This window comes from Ctenopharyngodon idella, chromosome 2, assembly GCF_019924925.1.
Source record: "Ctenopharyngodon idella isolate HZGC_01 chromosome 2, HZGC01, whole genome shotgun sequence".
Lineage (NCBI taxonomy): Eukaryota > Metazoa > Chordata > Actinopteri > Cypriniformes > Xenocyprididae > Ctenopharyngodon > Ctenopharyngodon idella.
The window spans coordinates 39,865,461-39,893,198 of record NC_067221.1 but is presented as its reverse complement, the minus strand read 5'-3'; the positions used below and the strand labels follow the sequence as shown (position 1 = coordinate 39,893,198).

The 27,738-nt window shown below is 39.2% G+C and overlaps 1 protein-coding gene across 1 annotated transcript in view; it reads right to left on the bottom strand.

The window, feature by feature from the left end:
• Positions 1 to 27,738, bottom strand: part of LOC127522808 (CUGBP Elav-like family member 5) — a 183,699-nt gene that overhangs the window by 86,456 nt on the left and 69,505 nt on the right. Inside the window, exon 3 of the mRNA XM_051913114.1 lies at positions 7,436 to 7,484. Coding sequence (XP_051769074.1) covers positions 7,436 to 7,484 — 49 coding nt within the window. The remainder of the gene's footprint in view (positions 1 to 7,435; positions 7,485 to 27,738) is intronic.

Here is a 27,738-nt window from a genome sequence, read left to right as displayed (position 1 = left end):
CTTCTCCCTCCATCTGTCTGTCTCTCTGTGGTATCAATCCTAAAGACAGCTCAGAGAATCAGAATGGCGCTCAAAACCGACAGGCAGAAAGGGTGAGGGGAGATAAGGGCTCTTCAAAACTAGGGCATAAAATCAAACATTGGGCCACAGCCAGCCAGAAAGAGAGAAAGAGAGAGAGACATAATAACATCTCCCTTTGATGCAGCTGCACACACACACATTTTATGGGGACTTTCCATAGGCATAATGAATTTTATACTGTACAAACTGTATATTCTTTCCTCTAACCCTGAACCTACCCATCTCCTAAAACGTTCTGCATTTTTACATTTTCAAATAAACATCACTTAGTATGATTTATAAGCTGTTTTCCTCATGGTGACCAAAAATGTCCCGACAAGGACAAGGATTTCGGACACTTGGACACTTTTATGTTAATAAAGCATTGAAAACCAAGTTGAACCAGCAAAAATGTTTGGCTCTATAAACCATATAATAAGAAGAACTGAACATTCACTCTCTGTACAGCTGTATCATGTTTTGAGCAACATTACTACTGTACATGACCTCCACTTGAGCTGTTATCGTGTAAATCTGTCCTCCAGGCCTCTAAACCCTGAGCTCAGCAAATGAGTTCACTTCATTATAACAGAGTGTTGCCAGATTGGAGCAACAGCGCTTTTACTGTAGTATCAATGAGGCACGAGCCGACGATAACAGCGTTACACAAACACACGCACGCGGACACACAATCATACATCACCTAGATAATTGCATATAGGAAACAGAGCGAGCCCCACCCATCCACAATGAGTAGATCCATTACGGCGGTAATCAATACTCCACTACGCTTTATCACTGCACAGAGACAAATAGAGCTTCGTGATGAATGAGACGTTTGGTTAACGATCAGGTCAGGATGGTAAAGGTCAAATCTTTATGGGGATTTCTTATGATCGCAGAGCAGGAGGTGAAGGGAGCACATGACCGCTGACATTATGCTTTAACTATCAGAAGAGAAACTCAGGCCGTATCTCCATTCACATGCAATCACACATGCCATAGCAGTGTTTAAAGTCATGATCTAAAATGAATAAATTATGCTACATGCAAATGCAAGCAAATATTTGGTGTAGAAAAACTCAGAAATTGCTAGTAAATTTTACAATTCATTACAAGGACTGAATTAAACATGAAAATATGAAGTAAAAAAGACTGAAGTGTTTTCTGGTAAAACATACTCCAATAATCTTTATTTATATACAACTTTATTAAAAAATGTACAGCCTCAAGTGACCTTCAAATTGCTTTCATACAACAACTGCAACAGCAATATGATAAAAGACACCAGTAATCAATATATTGTTGATAATAATTAAATTAAGAATAAACGATTTTTTGTGGTAAATAATATTTTCAGGGCTCCCACACTTATATTTCGGCCTGAGGCAAAGTATGTCAATGTAAACCAGAGTTGAATTCAGAATTAAACTGGGAACAATCATCCAGAATTTGAATTGAATATGAATTGAGGTGGCAAACTGGATGGATGGTTAACGGAGGCCAGCTAGTAGTCGCTGTGTGAGTAAACCTCACTCCTCTGATCTCAAGAGATGCTCTAGCGACTGACATTAGAGGTTGCAGCCTTTAGCCTCCTTGTTAGAGCGTCCGATTCCAACACAGGAGACCCAGGTTTGAGGCCCGTGCAGAGCGGGGCAAGTAGGACCTGTGTAGAGGGGCTACAGATGGATGGATGGATAGATAGATAGATAGTAAAACCTAAAGTAAACTGAGTGATTTGTTCTCTTTTGTGGTGTTTTTTTTTTTTTTTTTGACAATTGTGACAGTTTATATAAGAACAGCATTGTGAATGATTTACACAGAAGTTCATTCTGCTTGTGTTTCATGACTAAGGCCTACTGTCACACGTAAATGTTCAAACACTGTCAGTGAGATGTTATTTTGGGTGCAGTGCAGGTGCTGTTCGAGTAAATGTCATTTCCCAGCATAGTAGATCAGTATCGAGCTGCTAATTGACCCTTTGTTAATTACAAATAATTAGTTTAAGCTAATCTGGTAATGTCCTTCATCGCTGGTTTTCTGATAAGCTATTGACAGGAGCTTCCCTTCCACCCTGGACTACCCACTGATCTGCCAATATCAGTGACATCAGTTAGTGAAGACACTGCATGTAGTGTTTGTGGCTAAATTTGAGTGGCTGAAGAACTACCAGAGGGCAACTGTGTGATCAACATTGTCTAATGGTCTTGTAGCATCAATAGAAAAACTAATTTATACACCCTTAAAGAGCAATATGGATGCTACATAGGGACGTTCCAAATGAAAGTAAGCAATGGGATATTTATGAAGGCCTTAGTCTAGAGAACAAGCAATGGTTAAAGTATGAAACACGGGCTATTTAGAATTGAATTCAGAATGAATTGGAATTGAAGTAGCAGATTTATATGTAAGAAAGAAAACTTAAAATTATTTAGAAATTATTAAGCCTTACGGACAGAGAGATGGATAGATGAATGGATGGATGGATGGAATAGAATGACAGATAGAACAATAGATAGGACAACAGATAGAATGGTAGAACAATGGATGGATGGATGTATGGAATAGAACGACAGAACAATAGATAGACTGAACGGCAAATAGATAGAATGACAGATAGAACGGTAGAACAATGGATGGATGGATGGATAGACAGAACAACAGAGAATGCTAGAACAATGGATGGATGGATGGATGGATAGATAGAACAACAGAGAATGCTAGAACAATGGATGGATGGATGGATGGATAGAACAACAGATAGAATGGTAGAACAATGGATGGATGGATGGATGGATGGATGGAATAGAACGACAGAACAATAGATAGACTGAACGGCACATAGATAGAATGACAGATAGAACGGTAGAACAATGGATGGATGGATGAATGGATGGATGGATGGATAGAACAATAGATAGAATGACAGATCGAATAGTAGAACGACAGAGAGAACAATAGTTGGACGGCAGATAGATAGAATAAGGATAGAATGATGGATGGATGGATGGATGGATGTGTGTGAACAATATAAATGAAATTCACACTAATGAATTGAAAGGGAGCCAATTCTAAATTTGGCAAAACCCTGATGCAAATGATTCTAGTTATGCTAAGATAGCTCAAATGAAAAAGAGCAGTTTCATCAGGTTTAGTAGGGTATTTTGGGCGGTTAGTAGAGTTTGTTCAAATCACTAACCCCTGGTAGGAGAAACAGTAATAGTAATGCCACCCCAGCATACACCAGTAATGAAGAGCTCACTGCATGTTCTCCACATAAGCTGCATTCAAACATAAGACGTCCAAAGATTGAGACCTCAAATCAGGGCACAAAAGATCTCTCTAAATGGTGGTGCATTTGGCCTATCAGAGCTCAGATTTGGAGACCCATAAGCCGAGAAAGCTCTTTTGTTTGGGGCGCTAAAAGCATTTCAGTATTTTAGACACATTCCCTCTATTTTCTGCTTTGGAGTGGGCGGCAGGCGGGGGATAAACACCGTTTATGACAGAGAAGAGTGAATTTGGCCTTGTGACAGAATGCTCTCGCCACAGGTTTTTGTCCATCCAAACATTACGAAAGACATGGGCTGTTTTCTCTGAAAGATGGCTAGGTATGGATCTACATGTGTGTTTTTGTGCTTTTGTATATTCACTGAATAGTGACAATAACCTAGTAGGTTGCTTTGCTCTCTACCATTTAGGCAATAAGCTTCTGAGACAAAATCTTAATGGAAAAGGAACCTCGATCTGAAACGTATTACACGGGCATCATACAAAAAATGTCCGCCATCTTTGATTATGCGATTGCTGTACTGCTCTAGAACTTGGACAAACTGTTCTAAACTGTTCTACTGTTCAAAAGTTTGGGGTCAGATTTTTGTTTTTGAGAGAAATCAACACTTTGAACAATGGATGGATGGATGGATAGATGGATGGATGGAACGACAGACAGAACAATAGATAGGGCAACAGATAGACAGAATGACAGATAGAATGGTAGAACGATGGATGGATGGATGGATGGATGGATAGAACAACAGACAGAACAATAGGACAAAGGATAGATAGAATGACAGATAGAATGGTAGAACGATGGATGAATGGATGGATGGATGATAGATAGAACAATAGATAGAACAATAGATAACAGATAGAACGACAGATAGATTGGTAGAACGATGGATGGATGGATGGATGGCTAGAACAACAGACAGAACAATAGACAGGACAACGGATTGATAGAACAACAGATAGAACGACAGATAGAATGATGGATAGATAGATAGATAGATAGATAGATAGATAGATAGATAGATAGATAGATAGATAGATAGATAGAATGATGGATTGATGGATGGATGGATGGATGGATGGAATGACAGACAGACAGAACAATAGATAGGGCAACAGATAGAATGACATAGAATGGTAGAACGATGGATGAATGGATGGATGGATGATAGAACAACAGACAGAACAATAGATAGGACAAAAGATAGATTGAATGACATAGAATGGCAGAACGATGAATGGAACAACAGATAGAACAATAGATAGGACAACGGATTGATAGAACAACAGATAGAACGACAGATAGAATGATAGATAGATAGATAGATAGATAGATAGATAGATAGATAGATAGATAGATAGATAGAATGATGGATTGATGGATGGATGGATGGATGGATGGATGGATGGATGGATGGAACGACAGACAGACAGAACAATAGATAGGGCAACAGATAGAATGACATAGAATGGTAGAACGATGGATGAATGGATGGATGGATGATAGAACAACAGACAGAACAATAGATAGGACAAAAGATAGATTGAATGACATAGAATGGCAGAACGATGAATGGAACAACAGATAGAACAATAGATAGGACAACGGATTGATAGAACAACAGATAGAACGACAGATAGAACGATGGATGATGGATGGATGGATGGATGGATGGAACAACAGACAGAACAATAGATAGGACAATGGATTTATAGAACAGATAGAATGACAGATAGAACGATGGATGATGGATGGATGGATGGATAGATAGATAGATAGATAGATAGATAGATAGATAGATAGATAGATAGATAGATTATTCTAAAGAAAAAAACGTTAGATCTCATAATGTTTCAACCAAACGTTATAACCTTCTCAATCTCTGAAATGACTTCTTACTTTTCAACATCCAATCAAATCCCAGTGGATAAAATCAAGTCCCATCCTACATCATTTCCCACTGAATACTCTGTTTCACTCTGAAGCACAAGACATACAACACAAACACACAACACATACAACCACTACAGATGCAAATGCAGGATATCCGTCTTGTGTCAGCTCTGAAATGTCACATCACATTGAAAACATCCCACACTTATTCAAGTAAAGTGTCATCTCCTCTCTGTTTGTGGTCATGCATTTTTACACATGCGGGTACATGACACGTCCGTTTGCCTGTGACCTCTTGACAAACACACAGAGAAGCTACAAAGAGAGAGAGAGACACACACACACACACAGAGAGAGAGAGAGAGAGAGAAAAGGCTCTAGTATTTTATTGATTGTACGTTCAAGCCCGCCTCACTCCAGCTTGTATATTTAAGAAAAGCAGGCCGAGCGTTGGGACCCCTGGGCCCCCCGTCACAGCAGCCGATCGTATGACTATTTCATTTACAGTCTTATGCTAATGCACTTGGCAGGAGCAGGACGAGGTCTGTGCACACATCTGCACTCAATAACCCAATCACTCTAACCAAAATGAATACCCACAACAGACAGAGAGACTAACAGCAGAGAGAATGCCGAAGGGAGCGGACACACTCAATGCGTTCAGAAACAGCGACAATGCAAAAATATAGAATTCCTTATTCAGTGTTATCTCGTTTTCAGTAAAAATATCCATGCATTTACTTGAGAAGCAAAATTGTATAAAATATTAAGACTTGTTTTCAGAGAATATATAAATTGAATGTAAAAAATTAAGTTTATTTTTCTTATTAGCAAAAATGTTGGTATTTTTTGTATTAAGCATAATACTGGCATAATTTCTTCACACACACACACACACACACACACACACACAGGTCTATTTATAAATGTCTAAAATGTTATAAATGAGTCTATTAAAAAATATTAATTGAAATGAATTCAGTATATTAATGAATGAAGGCTTGTTTCATCGAGTTTTAGAATGAATCTCTTGAAAGAATGATTCAATGATACATCAAATACATTTTAACAGTCACTTGTCGCCACCTACTGGCATAACAACATAATAGATACAATCTTTAGTTTCAAAGGTCATTTACTCATTCCGATCAGTGTTTATATCCGGACTATAAACTTTTATTCCAGTACTTTCATTATTTTGTGATGTTTGCAACACAGAAATAGAAATACTGTGTAGCTGAAAACACTGTATGTGAAGCAGTTTCAAACATGCTTACATGAGCGCTGCTCTCTCTGGATCAGCGGCAGCACAAAAGCAAGTTTAATTATTCCGTGTGATCATAATTTCAAAGGTTTAATAGACATAGCGGAATCATTGTCATTTAGGAATAAGATTGTGTGTGTTTGAGATTGCAATCTTTTAATGATTAATCATGCATGCATATAGCCTGTTTATTTTTGTATGTCATATTTGTACCAGACCTCAAAAATAATCCGGGCCCAGGGCCATGTAAATAACGAGTTATTGAATTTTGTCCATGTTTATTAAATGATTCAATTTATTTAATTTGATGAAAACAAGTATTAATATCGCATTCAATTTTGCTTCTCAAGCAAATTTAATTTGTTTTAGGATAAATGGATTTTTTGCAAAGTAGATGGAGGGGTCTTTAGACACAAGGTTTGCCGTCAGTTATTCAGGCTAGCTGGAAACAACAGTAAAAAATATTGCAGGTGCTTCCATAAACATTAATATGCTCAATATGCCACACCAGCTTCCTATGATTGCTCTATAATTGTGAAATTATTGTTGCAAAGTGCAACTTGATATGGCATCTTGCATGGTGTGAGTACCTGAAAAAAAAAAAAAAAAAAAGCAGTGCAACAACTAAAGATGTGCATCTTACAATTGTACATTTACTTGCAATAAAAACATAAAAACGCTGCATAGTGCACATGCTTTTGTGTTGGAAATCAAATTCAACCCACAAATCCTTTCCTGAAACCCCAACAATGAAATAAATCTAATCAAATAAATAGCATGTGTAGGGCCCCGAACACAGTGAGAACACTTCCAGTCAAAGCTAATATAACCGGCACACAACGACCGAAAGAGAAAGTGAGTGAGTGAGGAAGAGAAAATAAATGAGTGTGGAGCAATAAAGTGAGATAGAAATGAAATCTCTTTACCTCCTCGACTCTCGCTGTCAGCTGGCTTCACCTGAATAGGCCGTGTCATCTGCGGGAGAAAGAAAGAGAGAGAGGAAGAAAGAAAGGTTAATGTGGAGGTGTAAGACAGAGACAGCCAGAGGAGCAGGATAGGAGCGCGCCGTCTCGCTCCTGGATTCACAGCTGTCAGAGACACTGAAGCTCAGAGACGTCAACTCCCAGAAGCCCATGGGCCATGAGAGACTGCAGCCACTCACATATACCTGCGCTTACATGAGTCGTTTCAGTGTCAGGCTCATATCATGACTTCAGTACATCTGCTGTGCTTTGAGTTAGATGTTGCTGCTGCACGTGAGATCAGAAATCAGAAGACAAGAGATTTGAGAACTTTGCATACATCTCCTGCTTCTGAGATGTTTCTCCTTAGAAAAACCTCTAGAGTTCCAGACGAGATCTCAATAATGTCTCAAACTATGCCAAGGATTTTCAAGATACAACAGTCTGCAATGAAAAGCCAGAGATCTCAATATGAACTCAATATTTCTCATCAAATGACCTGAGCTGCTATTCACTTTCATTTTAAAACTTTATTTTTAGAGCTGCACGATTTGAGGGAAAAAATCTAATTGCAGTAATTTCAGTGTTGTGCTCCTCAAACCATTCCTGAACCATTTTTGCTTTGTGGCAGGGCGCATTATCCAGCTGAACGAGGCAACAATGAGCCTTGACCGCCCATGACCCTGTCGCCAGTTCACCACTGTTCCAAAATGTTCACTTGCTGCCTAATATATCCCACCCACTAACAGGTGCCATGATGAAGAGATAATCATTGTTATTCATTTCACCTGTCAGTGCTCATATTGTTATGCCTGATCGGTGTGTAAAGGAATTGTCCAAAGGAATTTTAAGAGAAACAAAGTTGACATTTTAAAGAAACCTAATTGCGAGTTAAACAGAGCAACCTCTGTGCAATCAGATTTCTTCTGAGGTCAGATGAGGTCTGTACCATCTGTTTAACCCTGCTTTGTTCCATCGCTCCATCTCTCCATGCACTATTCGCTTCTTAATTTCCATCAAAACTTCTCTCTCTTCATTGCATTTTCTCTTCATTACGGTTCACGCTTAGAGATGGATGTTTTTGAATTCGTTAGACGCCTTTTTCCTCGAGCACAGGGGCACAAATTCGTTGTGTCTTTCATGAATACGAAGCGTGTGCTGTGATGCACAGAAAAGCCCAAACACGCACATTTGCATTTGTTTAGTGTCTGATGTGAGGAGGAAGATGAGCGTGTGAAGTCGACAGGAGAGAAAGACGGTCTTACACATCTAATAAGTCGACACTGAGATGTTTTGTGCGGAGCAGCTTTAAAATCTGTAATCTGATAAGGGCACGAATGAAAGCTGATCAGATCACGACAGCATTATGCATCCTGTACGTGACTCTCCCCTCGACAACAGGAAATCACAGCACCTCCTCAAAATCAAAGCCGACAGGCCACGGACCAGGAACGTGATATAGTAAACAAAGCAAACAAGCAGAGAGACTGAATGACAAAAAGAGAGAAATAGAAGTATTAAACTTCAGTGCATAACTCATCCAGCACTATTTGTGTTTCAGACATGAATGATTTCTCAAAATCATATAGCTGGTTGAGGCGAGGTGTGCTGGGGATTTACTAAGTGATGGAATTTATGACCTAACAACCAGTCAGAATACCCAGAAAACCACATAGCAATGCACTAAAAAACACTTAACACACCTCAGCAACCCCATGGCAACCACCCAAAACACCCTAGTGATGCCCTTGCAACCACTCAGAACACACTAGCAACCACACAGCAACACCCTAGCAACCACCCAGAAAAAACACATAGTACTGCACTATGAAACACTCAAAACACCTTAGTAACCCCATGGCAACCACCCAAAACACCCTAATGACACCCTAGCAACCACTCAGAACACACTAGCAACCACACAGCAATGTACTATGAACCACCTAGACCACAGTAAGAACACCTGCACCACTGCATAGAAACACCCTGGAAATCACCAGGCACTTTGGCAAACACCACATTTTCCTCAGTAAATATAAAAATCTAGTTTTTAATATACAATTACTTCATTAAATATATTATCACCCAATTACCCAAAATACCCCTAGCAACCACATAGTGATGCCCTAGCAACCCCACACAACACCCTAGCAACCACATATCAACCATGCCAAACACCTTAGCAATGACCTAGCAAACACCCGGAACAAACTAGCAACATGCAATTAACTACCTAAACCACCCTAGCGATTACATAGCAATGAGCTATAAACACGCAGGATAATAATAATACATACACCTAATAAATATACAGATGATAATAATAAAATAACATTCAACCCCCATTGCAACCACCCAAAACACTCTAGCAACCACCTAGTAACGCCCTAGCAACTGCTCAGAACACCAACCACATAACAACACCCTCAAACACATGAACAAATGCATAGCAACACCCTGGGAACAACCTAGCACTAGCGATGACCTAGTAACAACCTAGCAACTGCTTAGAACACCAACCACATAGCAACCCCCTGGCAACCACCTCAAACACAAACAAATGCATAGCAACCCCCTGTGAACCACCTAACACTAACGACGATCTAGCGACACCCTAGCAACTACTCAGAACACCAACCACATAGCAATCCCCTGACAACCTCAAACACATGAACAAATGCATAGCAACCCCCTGGCAACCACCTCAAACACATGAACAAATGCATAGTAACCCCCTGGCAACCACCTCAAACACATAAACAAATGTATAGCAACCCCCTAGGAACCACCTAACACTAGCGATGACCTAGTGGCACCCTAGCAACTGCTCAGAAAACCAACCACATAGCAACCCCCTGGCAACCACCTCAAACACATGAACAAATGCATAGCAACCCCCTGGCAACCACCTCAAACACATAAACAAATGCATAGCAACCCCCTAGGAACCACCTAACACTAGCGACGACCTAGTGACACCCTAGCAACTGCTAAGAAAACCAACCACATAGCAACCCCCTGGCAACCACCCCAAACACATGAACAAATGCATAGCAACCCCCTGGCAACCACCTCAAACACATAAACAAATGCATAGCAACCCCCTAGGAACCACCTAACACTAGCGACGACCTAGTGACACCCTAGCAACTGCTAAGAAAACCAACCACATAGCAACCCCCTGGCAACCACCCCAAACACATGAACAAATGCATAGCAACCCTATGGAAAACATATTTTCCTCACAATACACAATAGTTTTTTTTACTTTATTAAAACTTCAATTACTACAAAAGAAGAACAAAAATAAACAATCATAAATAAAAGCAATAAACATTTATCCGAACTTGCAAGTAAAAAAATATTATACAACATTAGTTGAATGTAAAAGCAATAGCAATTCTTGGCAAGGAGAAAAAGGGAGGGCGAGGAGAGCAGGAGCGAGCAAAAGCGGTACAGTGAGAAAAATGAAGATGTACAGAGAGCAGGTGAGCTGTGTGGTTGCCCGTGGCGACATCGCTGTGGCAGTGGTGATGAAAGACTCTCCTGTATGGAGTTGTCACGGCGACGGCACACAGGGGGCTGAGTCGCAACAGGAAGCAGCGGGTGAGACGGGCCACAACCGCGACAGGAAGTCAACATCAGCGCTAATGGGGACCTATCGCTCACTTAGGAGACGAGCCGTACAGGAGCAATACACAATAACAACACACAATACAACCCTGCACGCCTACGCAGACCTCAAAAGGGTTCAATTCTCACAAACCATTTTTTCTACATCCCAAAACAGGATTGCTATACTTTCACTCAGGGTCCAAAATACATTTTGTGCCACACTCGCCAATGGGAGGTGAACTGAGAAAATTGAGCCGTTTTCCCTTTCCATTTGCTGCATACAGAACAGGTCGTGGTGTCAATAGCAGCATCATATATTACACAGGATACATAACGTGTGCTAGTCGGAAAGTCTTACTTCCTACTTCTGAAGTCGCAATTAGGAACGTCACATTAAAGAGCTTTGTTACACGTCTACAATGCATGAAGTCTGGTGAATACAAAATATTCCCGAGGGTACGTTTACACAACAATGATGTACTTTTCGGAAAAGTTTTTCCTTTGCTTTTTTCGCATACAACACTGTCAAAACGATCCCAGTAAACTATAATATGACACTATATTATACCATGGTACCATGTTCAAACAAACTTCTTATATGTCAATAAAACATGGCAATATAATGGTATTTTTTGTAAGAAGAGGGTTTAATTGTTGTAAATATTGTGCCTCAACAGAACAACATTTCAGAGAAATGCTCAATAAACCACAAACTGTTAAAAAAGAAACAGCATCGAAGACGGCGATGTCTCAACCACAGACAGCAGAATCACACAGGGGACAGATTTTTACCCCACACTGCCAGACATCTCGTCTTCGATTCATATCGTTTCTCAATATATATTACAGTAACATTATCTTCAATGTACAGCCTGTTACCACCAAACTGCTCCCACATGAAGCGGCTCAATGTTTTCACGGACCAGCATGCGCCTGTCAGTGCTCAATTATGCTTTATGGCGCTCATTTCATAATAATAACTGTCATAAAAGTGCTGTCATAAAGACAAACGATCCACCTGTCTGCACACACACATGCTATAGTAAATACATAAATCTGGATGCATGTAATGTTTATTCTCATGTTCTACTGTACTTACAGCTGCCCTGTATAACTGATGACCGCAGCACAATTCTGGGCAAAAACACTGACACCGCATAATTTATACAGGACTTCCACTTTACGGAATCCCTGTTTACAAATGCTTTTCCTGTGAGCGAAGGAACACACACACACATTTTGTTTTTGGGGTCTACTAGAACAGGTTTTCATGCTTGAATGTTCAAAAAACGCATTATTTTTCACATATTTGACATTGTTGAAACTCCTCTCTTCCCAGTCAGTCAGTGACGCTCTGTTTAGTTCCTCTGTGAAGCCCCTCCTTCTGAAAAGCACAATGTGCTCTGATTGGTCAGCTGGAGCAGTGTTGGTCAAGTGCTTTAAGCATGTTTTGGAAATGTCCTGCCTCTTACCATAACCGCGAGTTTCAACACACTACTAACTAACTCAACCAGGCCCCGCCCCTTTATTTTGCATATACCTTTGGCGGGAATTATTTAAATGAGGAATATTGTGACATGTTTGTTCCCGGAAGAAACCTCAAGACTACAATGGAGGCGTTTCAGGGAGTTCAGAAACAGTGACACCGATATAGAGAATAACTCCCGCTGGAGTGACTTTGTGCTTTGCAGACCTTTTTCATGCTCAAACAGCAACATGACACACTAAAGAAAGTGTGTAAATGAAAATAAAAATGAAAAATCGCGAGAGTGTGAGGGTGAAATTAGGATAGAATATGCCACCGCTACGTTTACATTACGCCTCCACTGTCGTTTTGTTCTTTATAGAAATAAAAACCATTTAATTCAGTTGGATAACGATCGCTTCAATCCCATCCAGCTCATCCAACACGTGCAGGAGGAATCAGAGTTCACTGATCACGTGACAAGAGTAAGTGATGAGATGACTGACAAGACCATGACGGAGGATTTGTTGCACAACAGAGCCTAAGCATCTGATAAATGTCTTATCTTGTAGAATGCGTGCTCAGCACCACCGCTCCCTATTCACAGAGTATGTGCGATCGCGAAAGCAAAACGCGTTCAAATGTGATTTCAATACCCTGCATTTTGAAAGCGGCTCCTGATGCATGCAAATATCTCCCAATATGAAAGCTGTCTTAAGCTGGGCTGTGTAGTTGTAACCATCTCTCAGCTCTGTATATAAATAATAATATATTTATTATAAATAATAAATAATGCATATATAAAGAGTTCAGTTAGGAGGTCAAAAGTTAAGAAGCTCATAAATCATGTACAGTTCTAAGGTCTGAAGAAAGTATTGTTGTCTTTTACTGCATCTGATAATTCATACTCAGAAAGTAGAACTGAAATGACCTTCATTACAAGACGATTAGTTAAAATGTAGTTAAAAGTTAAACCATTTCAAATGCACCTGGAGACTATTTTTCTAGCTGTGTATTTTGTCATTGAGTATTTCTTAAAAATACTGTCTAAAAATCTCATCTCATCTTATTCTCGTGAACTCAATCTTGTGTGTCGTCTCGTCTCGTGAGCTAACGGTCTTGTCAAACCCCTACTAGTTCATTTTTTTTCAGCTCACTCTGTTTTAATGTGTTCACTGTACATTTAGTATCATTTCTTTTAGTTTCATTTACTATGAATAATCTGACTGCTGAACACATTTGGACAGAAATTCATGACAGTAAATGAATAGTTGATGAGCTAAATAGATCAAATTATTGATGACACTGACGCAACCATCACTTAAACCCCCGCCTTTGCTTATATAATGAGATGTAGCACATGGACACACGTATCTGCATGCACAGGTGAGAGCGCATTGCGGGTCACGGATTGGGCCGCTCATCATTGGGGGACGTCCTGTGAGCGGTGACCCCTCACGGCTGCAAGGAAACCACTCATTTTTATGTCTCCAGAGCGGGATGAAAACCTATTAGCATTTCACTGCTGCTAACACTTTCAGAACAACACACACACTGACACAGGGCTAGGATAAAATGTAATGTGGCAGTACCATGGTGATGGTATCTCATGGTAATATCGCGGTATAGCCAACTGATATATGACTTAAGTTAACCCTTTTAAGCTGAATATAATAGAACAAATATTTACTCAGTGCAATTAATCTCTCAAAAAGGTGATCAAATTTACAGAATATGGTTAATTTAAGCCATTTTATTATGGTTAACTAGTTGCAAGTGGACATGTAACTAAAATGGTCTTGCTTTCCATCAATAATTTCAGCTGAAGAGAAGGTTAGCATTATTGTGACTGGGCAGCAAGTTTTCAGCTCCCAAACTGTCAGTAGAGTTCACGTTGGAAAGATAACAGTATTTGTTTGTTTTTTTAAACGACATAATACGGATCAGTTATTCAGAAGTTTAGAATCAATTTTTTTTTTTCCCCCTAAAGAAATAAATACTTTTATTTGGCAATGATGCATTAAATCAAAAGTGACAGTAAAGACATTTAAAATGTTACAAAAGATTTCAATTTCAAATAAATGTTGTTCTTTTGAACTTTCTATCCATCAAAGAATGAATAAACAATGTGGGATTTCTGAAGGATCATGTGACACTGAAGACTGGAGTAATGATGCTGAAAATTCAGCTTTGATCACAGGAATAAATTACATTTAAAAAAATATATATTCAAAAACAAAATATTATTTTAAATTGTAATAATATTTCACAATATTATTTTAATATTATTACTGTATTTTTGATCAAATAAGCCAAGGTGAGTATAAGAGACTTCTTTCATTAAAAATCTTACAGACACTTTTGTGTTTGTGTGTGTGTGTGTGTGTGTATATATATATAAATATATATATATATATATATATATATATACAGTCAAACCAAAATTTATTCAGACACCTATAATAAAATATGACAAGATCTCAGAGTTGAACTGTGTCAGAAAAAATTAATCTTAATTATGTCAGATAACACTTAAGCAAAACATGGCCAGGTCAATGAGTCTGAATAATTTTTGGTTCCAAATTTTTTATCAATTTTACTGGTAATGCACTGTATGAAGAATTTTTGGGTATGATATGTCACAGTTTACTTTATTTTGCTATCCTCACTTACAGAAATGAACTATAGTGTCCTGCACCCACTAGTAAAAATATATCAAAAATATCAAAAATGTCTGAATAATAAGGAAAATACTGCTTTACGGTTAAGTACAGCATAGTGTACAACAGACTCAAGTGGATGTTCAGTGGTGAGATTCATTATCTTGTTATTTAGAGAGTGAAATGAAGGCTGTGATGAAGAAACGACTCACCATCTGTCACACGTACACATAACCTGAAATGCATTTACAGTGAAAATCAAGAAGGCAAACAAAGCAGAAATGTGAAGCTTGTACTTTTGTTAATGAATTCTTCAGTAAAAACTGTTATTTGAGCAGTAAAGTTACCATCAAATCACAATTCTTGTTTCTTAATGGAATATTGCTGTATTTATTCTAAATGATTTATCCGTGCACATCATTATTACCATTTTTTTAATTCATGTGCCTTGTAATCTTAAATCCAAATAACTTCCCCTCCCTCTTGCAGTGACATCTCTTCTCTTCTCTGATGACGTGTTTACTGATGCGGGGGCGGGACAACCTGTCACTCACATGAGATCCACCATTAGCAAACCACAACCATCCAATCAATTCCCTAAGCACAAAATCAAGTCCGTTTTACATATTTTCTAGTTCCAGAAGCTGTTTCACTCGGATTTACATCACAATAGGGAAGAAAAAACTATTGCAACTTCCATTTCATGCCGACTTCAAATCATTCTTCTGCATGGATACCACAATCATGTAAAGTTTTCCATTCATTTCATCAATTGAAGAACGAGTCAAAATGTGTTTTTGGAAAAATACACAAGGATGAGTAAAAAAGGACTAAATTTTCATTTTCTGGTGAACTATCACTTTAAGCCATCCATTGCAAAGCGCTGCGTCCCCCTCACTCAGCTGTCATGAATACAGCGGATCAATGTGAGGGTCTTGGCTTCAAAAGGTCAGCCATTCAATCCCACCTGCCTTTGTGTGGCCTCCAGCCCCTGGTTGTAGCGCACAGCACAGCTAAGTAGAATTAATGGACGTATTGATTGCGCTCCCCACAACTCAGATTGAACGGGGTGAGAAGAGCTCTCAGTGAGCCGGCGGCCACTGAAAGACGTCCAAGACCTCAAACTCACTCAGTGAAAAGACTTTATTTAGATAACACCACAGCACGATTGATTAAAGCAGATGGTTGGAAGCAAAGGTGAGGCTGTTGTGTGGGTTAGTGAAGGATTGAGGCTTGACGCAAAAAAAGAGCTAATCTGAAATCACGAGGGTCTGAAAGTCTTCCAGAATGGAGCGCTCACTATCAAACTGAGCTCGATCACATTTTATTAGGGACTTTTGTTCATTATTGATCATTAGAAGAAAGTTGTTGTGTCAAATTCTTACTGCCTGATAAATTTGACATCTTGAAGAAGCTGTTTGTAATGCAACATCAAAAAGCCTTAACAGTATTTCAGTGGTGTTAAATGTAGAATAATATAACTTGGAATACCAGATTCTGATTGGTCAAATTTTTTGAATAATGACCATAGAATGCAACAGTAAAACTCCATTCATTCGATCCAGTGCATTTCTGTGTTTGAGCTCTTCAGAGCGTCAAAGCTTTCTATTTAAAATGTGTTTTTGCAGCGTTGAGCAATGTAGCCAATCACAAACATATCTGTTGATCTCTTGAACGCAATGACCAATCAGAAGTGTTTCAGTTAGCATTGAATAAAAGCTCAAGGCACCGGCACTTACTTTATAACTTGCCATCGCAAATTTGTATCTCACAATTTGGACTTTATAAGTCGCAATTCTGAGAAAAAAAGTCAGAATTATGAGATATAAAGACGCAATTGCGAGTTATAAAGTCAGAATCACGGGATATAAACTCGCAATTCTGACTTTATAACACGCAATTGCGCATTTATATCACGCAATTCTGAGAAAAAGTCATTTGCGAGATAAATTGCGAGATAAAATGTCGAAATTACCTTTTTTACTTTTTATTCAGTGGCGGAAACAAGATTCCATAATTTTGCTCTGAATCTCTATTGCTTATTTGCCTATATTTATTTGATAAAAAAAATAGAGTTAAAACAGTTATATTTTGAAATATTATTACAAATTAAAAGAACTGTTTTCTATCGGAATATATTGAAAAAAAAAGTAATTTATTACTGTTAATCAAAACTGAATTTTCAGCATCATTACTCCAGTCTTCAGTGTCACATGATCCTTCAGAAATCATTCTAATTTGCTGCTCAAGAAACATTTCTTATTACCAATGTTAAAAACAGTTGTGCTGAATAATATTTTTGTGGAAACCATTATGCAGTTTTTAGGATTCATCGATGAATAGAAAGTTCAAAAGCATTTATTTGAAATAGAATTTTTTATAACATTATAAATGTCTTTGCTGTCACTTTTGATCAATTTAATGGATCCTTGTTGAATAAAAGTATTAGTTTCTTTAAAAAAAAAATCTTACTGACCCCAAACTTTTGAATGGTAGTGTACATATATAAGCACTTCTGCTTCAGGAGCTCATTATTGGTGCTACTGACAGCACTGGAATCACAGTAATAGACAGGTGTGTGGATTTTGGTGTTCATGTGATCTGCTGACATCAACACCAACACTAGCTGTAGGCGAGTGAGTCGCTCTCTAGATTTCTTCTTCTCTCATTCTCTGTCTCTCCGTTTGTCCCTCAAGGCCCAGCTAAAACACATCCTGCTCTGCTCCAAAATAAAATCAATACAACAGAAACACACACACGGCTGTATACAGACACATGGAAGATGACTGCATGTGACTGCAGGCAACAACAACATACTCCTCTAATCCAGGTCACACACTCCGTATGAGAGAGTTAATGAAGAGGAAGACAGCCCATAGGAGAAATACACATAGAACAATGAGATCTCGATTGCTTCTTCTAGAAAATGATAATAATAAACAGTTTCGCAGATGTTGCTCCTTAGAAAAACATACCCTTAATCACCTAAAAGTGTCTCTAGAGTTTCAGAAGTGGCTCGGATTTGCCAATATACTATAGTCTGCAATCAAAGATCTCAATATGAACTCAACTAATTGTCTCATTTTAGTTCCTTTGAGGAATTTTAAGAGAAATATCTGAGGTAAAGATGCTACTTCAAAAGAAAAATAACTGAAGCTATGAAGAGCAACATCTAAGCAATAAAATTCTCCTCTGCAAGTGTTCAAGAGAGACAGAAAGGGAGAACGACAGCCAAAGACACACATGACAAGACTGAGGTAGAGCGAAATCAAGAAAAACTGACAGGATTGAAGGAGGGAAGAGGAAATGAGAAGGGACGAGAGACTAGATAGTGGTTTGAGGCGAACGGAGGCCAGATCCTACACAATGAAAACTGTTTTTACACCAGATTTCATATTCACACTTCTGTAATACTCAGCAGAGAGAAATGTCTACATAGCAGAATGGAGAATAGCCCGGGGAAGAGCTTCTGCTGCGCTGCAGATCTGCTTGTTTGTACTCTCACCGTGTTAATTCGCCTTTGCTCTGCGCACAGCTTCCTCCTCGGCTCGTGTGCAAGTCAAACAGGGCTGTGAATGCATGAGATATTATGAGTGTGTGTTTAAAATGTGGAAGATTGACATGAGAAGGTAAAACTGGAGGGACAGTTCACACAAAAATGACTATTCTGTCTTCATTTACTCACCCTCATGTGGGTCGAACCCCATGTGATTTGGATGGATGGATGGGATGATGGACGAGTGGATAGATAGAATGATGGACGAATGAATGGATGGATGGATGGATGGATGGATGGAATAACGGACAAACAGATAGACAGACAGACAGACAGACAGATAGATAGATAGATAGATAGATAGATAGATAGATAGATAGACGAATGGATGGATGGATGGATGGATGGATGGATGGATGGATAGAGAGAGAGAGACAGATGGATGGATGGACTGCTGGGTGGGTGGATGGATGGATGGATGGAATGATGGACGAGCGGATAGATAGAATGATGGATGGATGGATGGACGGATGGAATGACGGACGGAGGGATAGATAGATAGATAGATAGATAGATAGATAGACGAATGGATGGATGTACGGATGGATGGATGGATGGATGGATGGACTGCTGGGTGGATGGATGGAATGACGGGGGCGAGCGGATAGATAGAATGATGGATGGATGGATGGATGGCATGACGGATGGAGGGATAGATAGATAGATAGATAGATTGATAGATAGAATGGCGGATGAGCAGATAGATTAAATGATGGATGGATGGATGGAATGACAGACGAAGGGATAGATAGATAGATAGATAGATAGATAGATAGATAGATAGATAGATAGATAGATAGATAGATAGATAGATAGATAGACGAATGGATGGATGGATGGATGGATGGATGGATGGATGGATAGATGGATGGATGGATGGATGGATGGACTGCTGGGTGGATGGATGGAATGATGGACGAGCGGATAGATAGAATGATGGATGGATCGATGGACGGATGGAATGACGGACGGAGGGATAGATAGATAGATAGATAGATAGATAGATAGATAGATAGATAGATAGATAGATAGACGAATGGATGGATGGACGGATGGATGGATGGATGGATGGATGGACTGCTGGGTGGATGGATGGATGGACTGCTGGGTGGATGGATGGAATGATGGACGAGCGGATAGATAGAATGATGGATGGATGGATGGACGGATGGAATGACGGACGGAGGGATAGATAGATAGATAGATAGATAGATAGATAGATAGATAGATAGATAGATAGATAGATAGATAGACGAATGGATGGATGGATGGATGGATGGATGGATGGATGGATGGACTGCTGGGTGGATGGATGGAATGATGGACGAGCGGATAGATAGAATGATGGATGGATCGATGGACGGATGGAATGACGGACGGAGGGATAGATAGATAGATAGATAGATAGATAGATAGACGAATGGATGGATGGATGGATGGATGGATGGACTGCTGGGTGGATGGATGGATGGACTGCTGGGTGGATGGATGGAATGACGGACGAGCGGATAGATAGAATGATGGATGGATGGATTGATGGAATGATGGACGAAGGGATAGATAGATAGATAGATAGATAGATAGATAGATAGATAGATAGATAGACGAATGGATGGATGGATGGATGGATGGATGGATGGATGGATGGATGGATGGACTGCTGGTGGATGGATCGATGGAATGACTGACGGAGGGATAGATAGATAGATTGATAGATAGAATGGCGGATGAGCGGATACATTGATGGATGGATGGATGGATGGATGGATGGAATGACAGACGAAGGGATAGATAGATAGATAGATAGATAGATAGATAGATAGATAGATAGATGGATGGATGGACTGCTGGGTGGATGGATGGATGGAATGACGGACGAGCGGATAGATAGAATGATGGATGGATGGATTGATGGAATGATGGACGAAGGGATAGATAGATAGATAGATAGATAGATAGATGGATGGATGGATGGACTGCTGGGTGGATGGATGAATGGAATGATGGACGAGCGGATAGATAGAATGATGGATGGATGGATTGATGGAATGATGGACGAAGGGATAGATAGATAGATAGATAGATAGATAGATAGATAGATAGATAGATCGATCGATAGATAGATAGATCGATAGATCGATAGATAGATAGATAGATAGATAGATAGATAGATAGAATTACGCAGTTTCCTTCGGCTCCAGTGACGGAGCACATGCTTTGGCTGCAGGCTTATGCATATGTGTTTGCATTTAAACAGCACAGCTGTCACTGAGAATTACATCCCCTCACGTCGCTCTGCCCGAGATATGACAGCTGTGATGTGAGAGGACGAGTCGAATCGAGAGAGAGAGAGAGGGTGAAGTCGACAGCCGGGGAGAGTGACGGGTGAGTCTGTGAGAGGAAGGACAAGATTACACTCATTCACACTCACTCCTGTTTACACCCGTGACGAGAACTAGAGCAGAACGCCTCTGAGGAGAGACTTCTCTGACACGTATCTGCTGATAATAAAAACTGATTGTTTTTTTAATAGCCAGATCTGCATTTCCCGAAAGACGTACAAGTGCTTGCAAGGCAACAAAAGAATAGTGTCAAAGTTTCAGATTTTAGTCTTAAGCTTGCACGAGTGAAGACAACAAGACCACAAGTCCACATCAAGCCTGTCATTTGGGTGAGTAAAGCAACTATAATGATTAAATATGCAAGGAAGACAAGACCAAACATTATTCTGTAGGCAAATGTGCTAATATTACAATGATGTCATCACTTTAATATGCAATTTGAATGCTGCACGTTCTATGGTAATGCCCCCAAATTCTCACATCAGAGCTTCCTCTAGTGACAAACTTCTCACAGACCAGTGCTTCTGACGAAAACACAGGCACACATTACACACACAAGTATGAAAACACACACACACACACTTCCCACTTAAATGTTACACTGATTGGTGGCAAGCTATAATGCAGCAGACGCCAAATGCCAGTGACCTGCTCTTTGCACCCCTGACTTCCTGTCAGGCAGGAAACGCATCACAAATGAGTGCTGGATGCTGGAGGGCGAGTGCATGGGTATAATTTCAGCGCCAGTGGCACCTGCCGCACTGAGAGTGTCTGACCATCAGAATGAATGGGGTCATAGCACATGTGATCAGCAAACTCTCATTTATATGTAAATGATGCTAGCTCTACCTCCACACACACACACACACACACACGCTTCAACACCCACTTACTCATTTTGTCTGGAATACATACACACGCTTCAACACACAAAAGCACCAAACCCAATAGTGAGATGTCTCACTAGTCTACAAAGACAGCTAAGTGTGCTAGATGCAGCGGATCAGATTAGAACCAGGGTTCAGGGTTTTTTATATTCCCCATAAATCACAAACAGTGTCTCAAAATAAGTAGTTTGCATTTTCTATACATTGTGATGTCACAATGTAACAGGCCCCGCCCACTACTGTTGACAGATTCTGCCCTATTAGCTTAGCTCCTCCCCTGAGTGAGCGGTACACAGTCCACCATGTTTATCTCCTCGCTAGAGCAGCTAGTGGAAACACAAGAATGTCTCATCTACTTGATAAACAAACTAAATGTTCTGTTGTTGGCTGTATTAATGAACACAGACTGCGTTTTTCCATTCCACTGCGCTACGTTTTCATCACTTTTCTATGTAAACGCTCTAGATGGATGCGTTTGACCGTTGCGCTTGCGTCTCGCATTTTACAGCGTTCTAAAAACACAGCTCTGAAGTTAAAAGAAGTTTAAAGGGTTAGTTCACCCAAAAATGAAAATAATGTAATTTATTACTCACCCTCATGCCGTTCCACACCCGCAAGACCTTCGTTCATCTTCGGAACACAAATTAAGATATTTTTGTTGAAATCCGATGGCTCAGTGAGGCCTCTATTGCCAGCAATGACATTTCCTCTCTCAAGATCCATTAATGTACTAAAAACATATTTAAATCAGTTCATGTGAGTACGGTGGTTCAATATTAATATTATAAAGTGACGAGAATCATGATTCCGAATCATGATTCGAGACGCTGATTCATAACGCTCCGAAGCTTCATGAAGCAGTGTTTTGAAATCGGCCATCGCTATATAAGTCATTATTTTGTTTTTTTTGGCGCACCAAAAATATTCTCGTCGCTTTATAATATTAATATTGAACCACTGTACTCACATGAACTGATTTAAATATGTTTTTAGTACATTAGTGGATCTTGAGAGAGGAAATGTCATTGCTGGCTATGCAGGCCTCACTGAGCCATCGGATTTCAACAAAAATATCTTAATTTGAGTTCTGAAGATTAACGAAGGTCTTATGGGTGTGGAACAGGCATGAGGGTGAGTAATAAATGACATTATTTTCATTTTTGGGTGAATTAACCCTTTTAAAAAAAAATGTAAAAACATGTCTCGACACCTAGCATTTTCCATGCATTTTAAACGCAAAGACGCATTGTGTGTGAATGGCCCGGATGGGATAAAAAACGCAAGGTCCGTCTAGCGCGTTTACATAGAGAATAATGGAAAAGTAGCACAGTGCAAAAATGTGTTTCGTTGGAAATGGCCCCATACTGTTTCTTCTGTTGTGTTGTTGCTGGAGTATCCAAGACAAGGTCTTTCTGGAAAAGGGGGTGGGGAGCAGCAGCTCATTTGCATTTAAAGACACATACACGAAAACAGCGTGTTTTTGCTTTCATGGTATAATAAATCATCTGTGGGGTATTTTGAGTTGAAATGTCATAGAAACATTCTGCGGACACTTAAGACTTACATGACATCTTATAAAAAGGGGAATAATAGGTCTCCTTTAAAAACCTTGATGCCTAGATAGACAGCTCCCTAAGTTTAGAGGACAGCAAAACAAACACTCACCAACTCCCACTTTAACCACAAAGAAACAAGAAAATGGGTGAAAAAACCTCTCAGATGAACTCATGAGGGATGTGAACTATCTGTCTAACAGGGAAAGATTGCTTGATATTCCCTGGACACGTCAGAAGTCTGTTTAATCAGAGACGGATCTACAGTACACGGCTGCATCTTAACAGCCTATTTATTCAGGCCCAGAATCCAGTAAACACATCCATGGATCCTTTAAAATGCTTTGGGCTCTTAATGCTGCAGATTTAAGATCGGTAAATAATGAATGCGCTATGATCTTCAAGTCCACACCATTACTGGACCTCTCTCCACTGCAGGGAAATCGTTTGTTGAAAGAGAGAGATGGATTCTCTTACTGAGAATTATGACACAGACCAGAGTGTGTAAAATATGCATATGGTTTCATGTGGCTGGAACGAAGCCTATTGCAGGCAGTAATGACTTCAAGCATTAGTGCTGCAGTAAAGTGAAGCAGGTAAACGTTAAGAGGCCATATTCTGTGATTCCCTGAAGTCCATTTATAATGTTAGTAAAGGTTTCTTGTGCCAAAAACACTCGTGACATAGGTTTACATGACCACTTTCAACCCTCTTTCCCACTTTCATCCTTAAGGTAAGACAGGTTATTTAGCACATGTCATTCGTAATAGAAAGTGCTTTACATAGACATAATAAAATATAAATCAAATATAAAGTCATAAACATAAATAAATTTGAATCATATCAATAATAAAAGATCCAATAAACACATCTAGTTAATTTTAAAAAGAATAAATAATAAATGAATATGTAAAAAAAGGAAAGAAATATATAAACGAAGGGCATAAAAAAATAGAGGCTTGGCTAATGTAACTAAGAATTCTATATGTAAAAATCATTAAAACAAAAAAGAAAGTTAATACTTCAAATAGAATTAAAAGAATGAATAAAGAATATGAAAAATATTAAAAAATATTAGACATACAATTATAGTAGAATTCCTATTCAAGCATTTATTAATACATAATTTATGAAGTAATTTTATATTTTCATATTTAAATTGACATAATGGACATAGTAAGGAAAAAGACAAACATAAAAATCTAAATCATATAAATCATAAAAAAATCTAACTAAAATGGATTAAAAAGAATGAATATGAAAATAAACAATAATATGAAAATAATAGTTGAAAAAAATTCAAGAATTAAAACCTGTTATAAACATAAGTAATAAATATAAAAATATAAGTCATAAAAACAATCGTTTACATGTTAAACTTAAAATGGAATTAAAAAGACTGAATAGTGAATATAAAAATAAGGACATAAATTTAAAAAATGCCACACAATCAAGTAGATTTAAATGTTTTTACTACAACACCTTTAAAAGGTCTATTTGTAAATGACCTCTGTTATGGCGTAGTTCATGCTCTTGTTCATCAGGATGGGTCCAGTTGTTGAATAATGAATAGGATGTGTAAATGTGATTGGTTATATGTTAATGAGCACATGCCTTTACGATTAAAACAGTGACATAAATGGGTGGAGCTTTGCACAGAAACCGCGTCTGCATGTAAAAACTGTATTGAAATCTAATGGAAAAAATGAGCAGGTGATCAATGAAAATGAGGCAAAGGAATAAGGAAGCAAACATGGAAAAAAACAACTGACCCCTAAAGGACAGTGACATATAATCGTTCCCGGTGGACCGTCAGGTCAACAAACATACCATCACACCAGACGACAGCTTCTGAGGGAATCAACCTGTCAGTCAGTCAGAACAGTGTCAAGTCACATTTATTTTTAGCGCTTTATACAATTCAGATTATTTCCAAGCAGCGTCACAGTAATAAAGAGGCAAATAATGATCAATGATGCAAATTCTGCTATAAAGCAGCTCTAAAAATGATTATTATTCAGCTCAAGTCCAGTGTTGATTCAGTTCAGTTCAATAACTGTGACAACGAAATACACAACAAATTATTACATATGACTATTACATGTGATTATTACATTGAAGACTGGTATCATTGGTCTGCAACTAAAGCTCATCATCATGATCTTCATCAGCATCATTAGATTTTCTTCCTCCATGACATGGCAGCGCGTCTAACCTCTCTAACCCATAATTACACCGTTTCAGCCAAACAATAGCCGGCTTTTTAATAAGAAGCTTATTTTATTTATGATTCCCCAAAATTAAGGGTAAATAAACTCCCAGGACTATATCTTGCCCTGCTGACTCCATGAGCTCTGTAATTATGTTCAGGAGAAAGCGCCGGCCGCCTATTGATACAGCACAAAACCAGGGGAAGCATCTAGAAGTGTGGCGTTAATGAGGAGAGGGAGGGTGGATCTCCGGAGGGTTCTGCTTATCTTCTGTCCCCGAGGGCAGAAACCCAACGCCGCCTGTGTGCATTTAAACCCTTTACAAATGCTGTAATCACCTGAACCAGGGGCTTTAATGGACCCTCTGCCGCTCAGATAAAACTACAGCTACCAGAGACCTGACAGTGTGAAAGACAGCGAGAGAAAGAGAGACGTGAGCCATCAGGAGGAAGACTTGCACTTAAGCTCTGTTTTCAACCCTAGTGATCTGCTTATGGTCTACATAGGCAGCTACCTTCTAAGAAAACCATTCAGTACCGTTCAAAAGTTTGGGGTCAGTAAGATTTTTTTCTTATGCTCACAAAGCCTGCATTTATTGATCAAAAATACAGTAAAAACAGTAATATTGTGGAATATTATTGCAATTCAAAGTAACTGTTTTCTATATGAATATATCTGAAAATGAAATAAATTTCTCTGATGCAAAGCTGAATTTTTAGCATCATTACTCTAGTCTTCAGTGTCACATAATTTTAACTTGTATTGAATCTGGAACATTCCTACAAAAAGAAAATTTGACAGAGGTCACAGATGTTTAATGTATATGAACTATAGGAGAGGAGACATACAGAGAGTGAGAGACATATGAAGAGAGACAGGCGTAAGGGCGACAGCTTCGTGATCTTGAGGCCTGCGGTTCTGTTCTTCAGAAATATTTCAATCCGTCTGACCACACACACACACATACACACAGAGCTGCCATGTCAGATAACCACAGAGATGAGCACATTTCACATCTGACACTTCAAGACGGACAGACACACAGAGAGAGAGAGAGAGAGAGAGACAGATGTAGGGTTTGGGGTAAACATCGCTCCTCCTCATCCTGTTCATCTCTCCTCCATCACTCAGATGAAGGTGAGATCAAAGCAGGTGTTAAACGCAGTTTGAGAACAACAGCATCCTTCAGAAGAGAAGTCTCCACCCCTCAGGTGCTTTAGCCAATCAGAACATCAAACTCCTGCGCCGTTTATCAACACTTAGCCTGAGGTGACCAATGACGGGAGCGTTTGATGGATGGCGTATCTATAGATTGCGAATCCAGGCTGACTGACAGCTCTCATAACCCGGATCACTGAAACCCACATCACATCATGACAGATAATCGTTGATCATCTAGCAGCTCGTGGCAGTAAAAACCTTCTTTATTTTTCTCATCTAGTTTGAGATGCATTTCTCTTCTCCTGAATATTATTTATAAACATTTTATTTATTCAGGTCATCACAGAATTTTGCGTAACATTCACCACTTATGTTACAGAGATCTCTATGAATCATCTGGAAAGAAATACGTTCTATTTAAATTATCATATTTGTGTACAAAGATCTGATAAATGTTCTAAGAGAGCGGATTTATACATAAACATTCCAAAAAAATCTGAATATCACTCTAAACAAGGATGTATGCAAATATTTCTGGTTCTAATGTAACCGGTCTTACTCAACCCGCTCCGAGCAGGATTCGCACTGGAGTCCCCGGCATGGGAGGCGGGCATGCAAACAAGGAAAGCAAAAACCCCAGCCTCTAGCGTCAGTCTCTAGCGTGCCTCTTGAGGCCAGGCAAGGTTTACATGCACAGCTCTTACTGGCTTACATTACAGTCCCCCCCCCTAAACCTCACTCCCATCCGGGTCACGGCACTAAATGTAACCGGTCCTACTCGACCCGCTCCGAACAGGACTCAAACCGGTGTCTCTGGC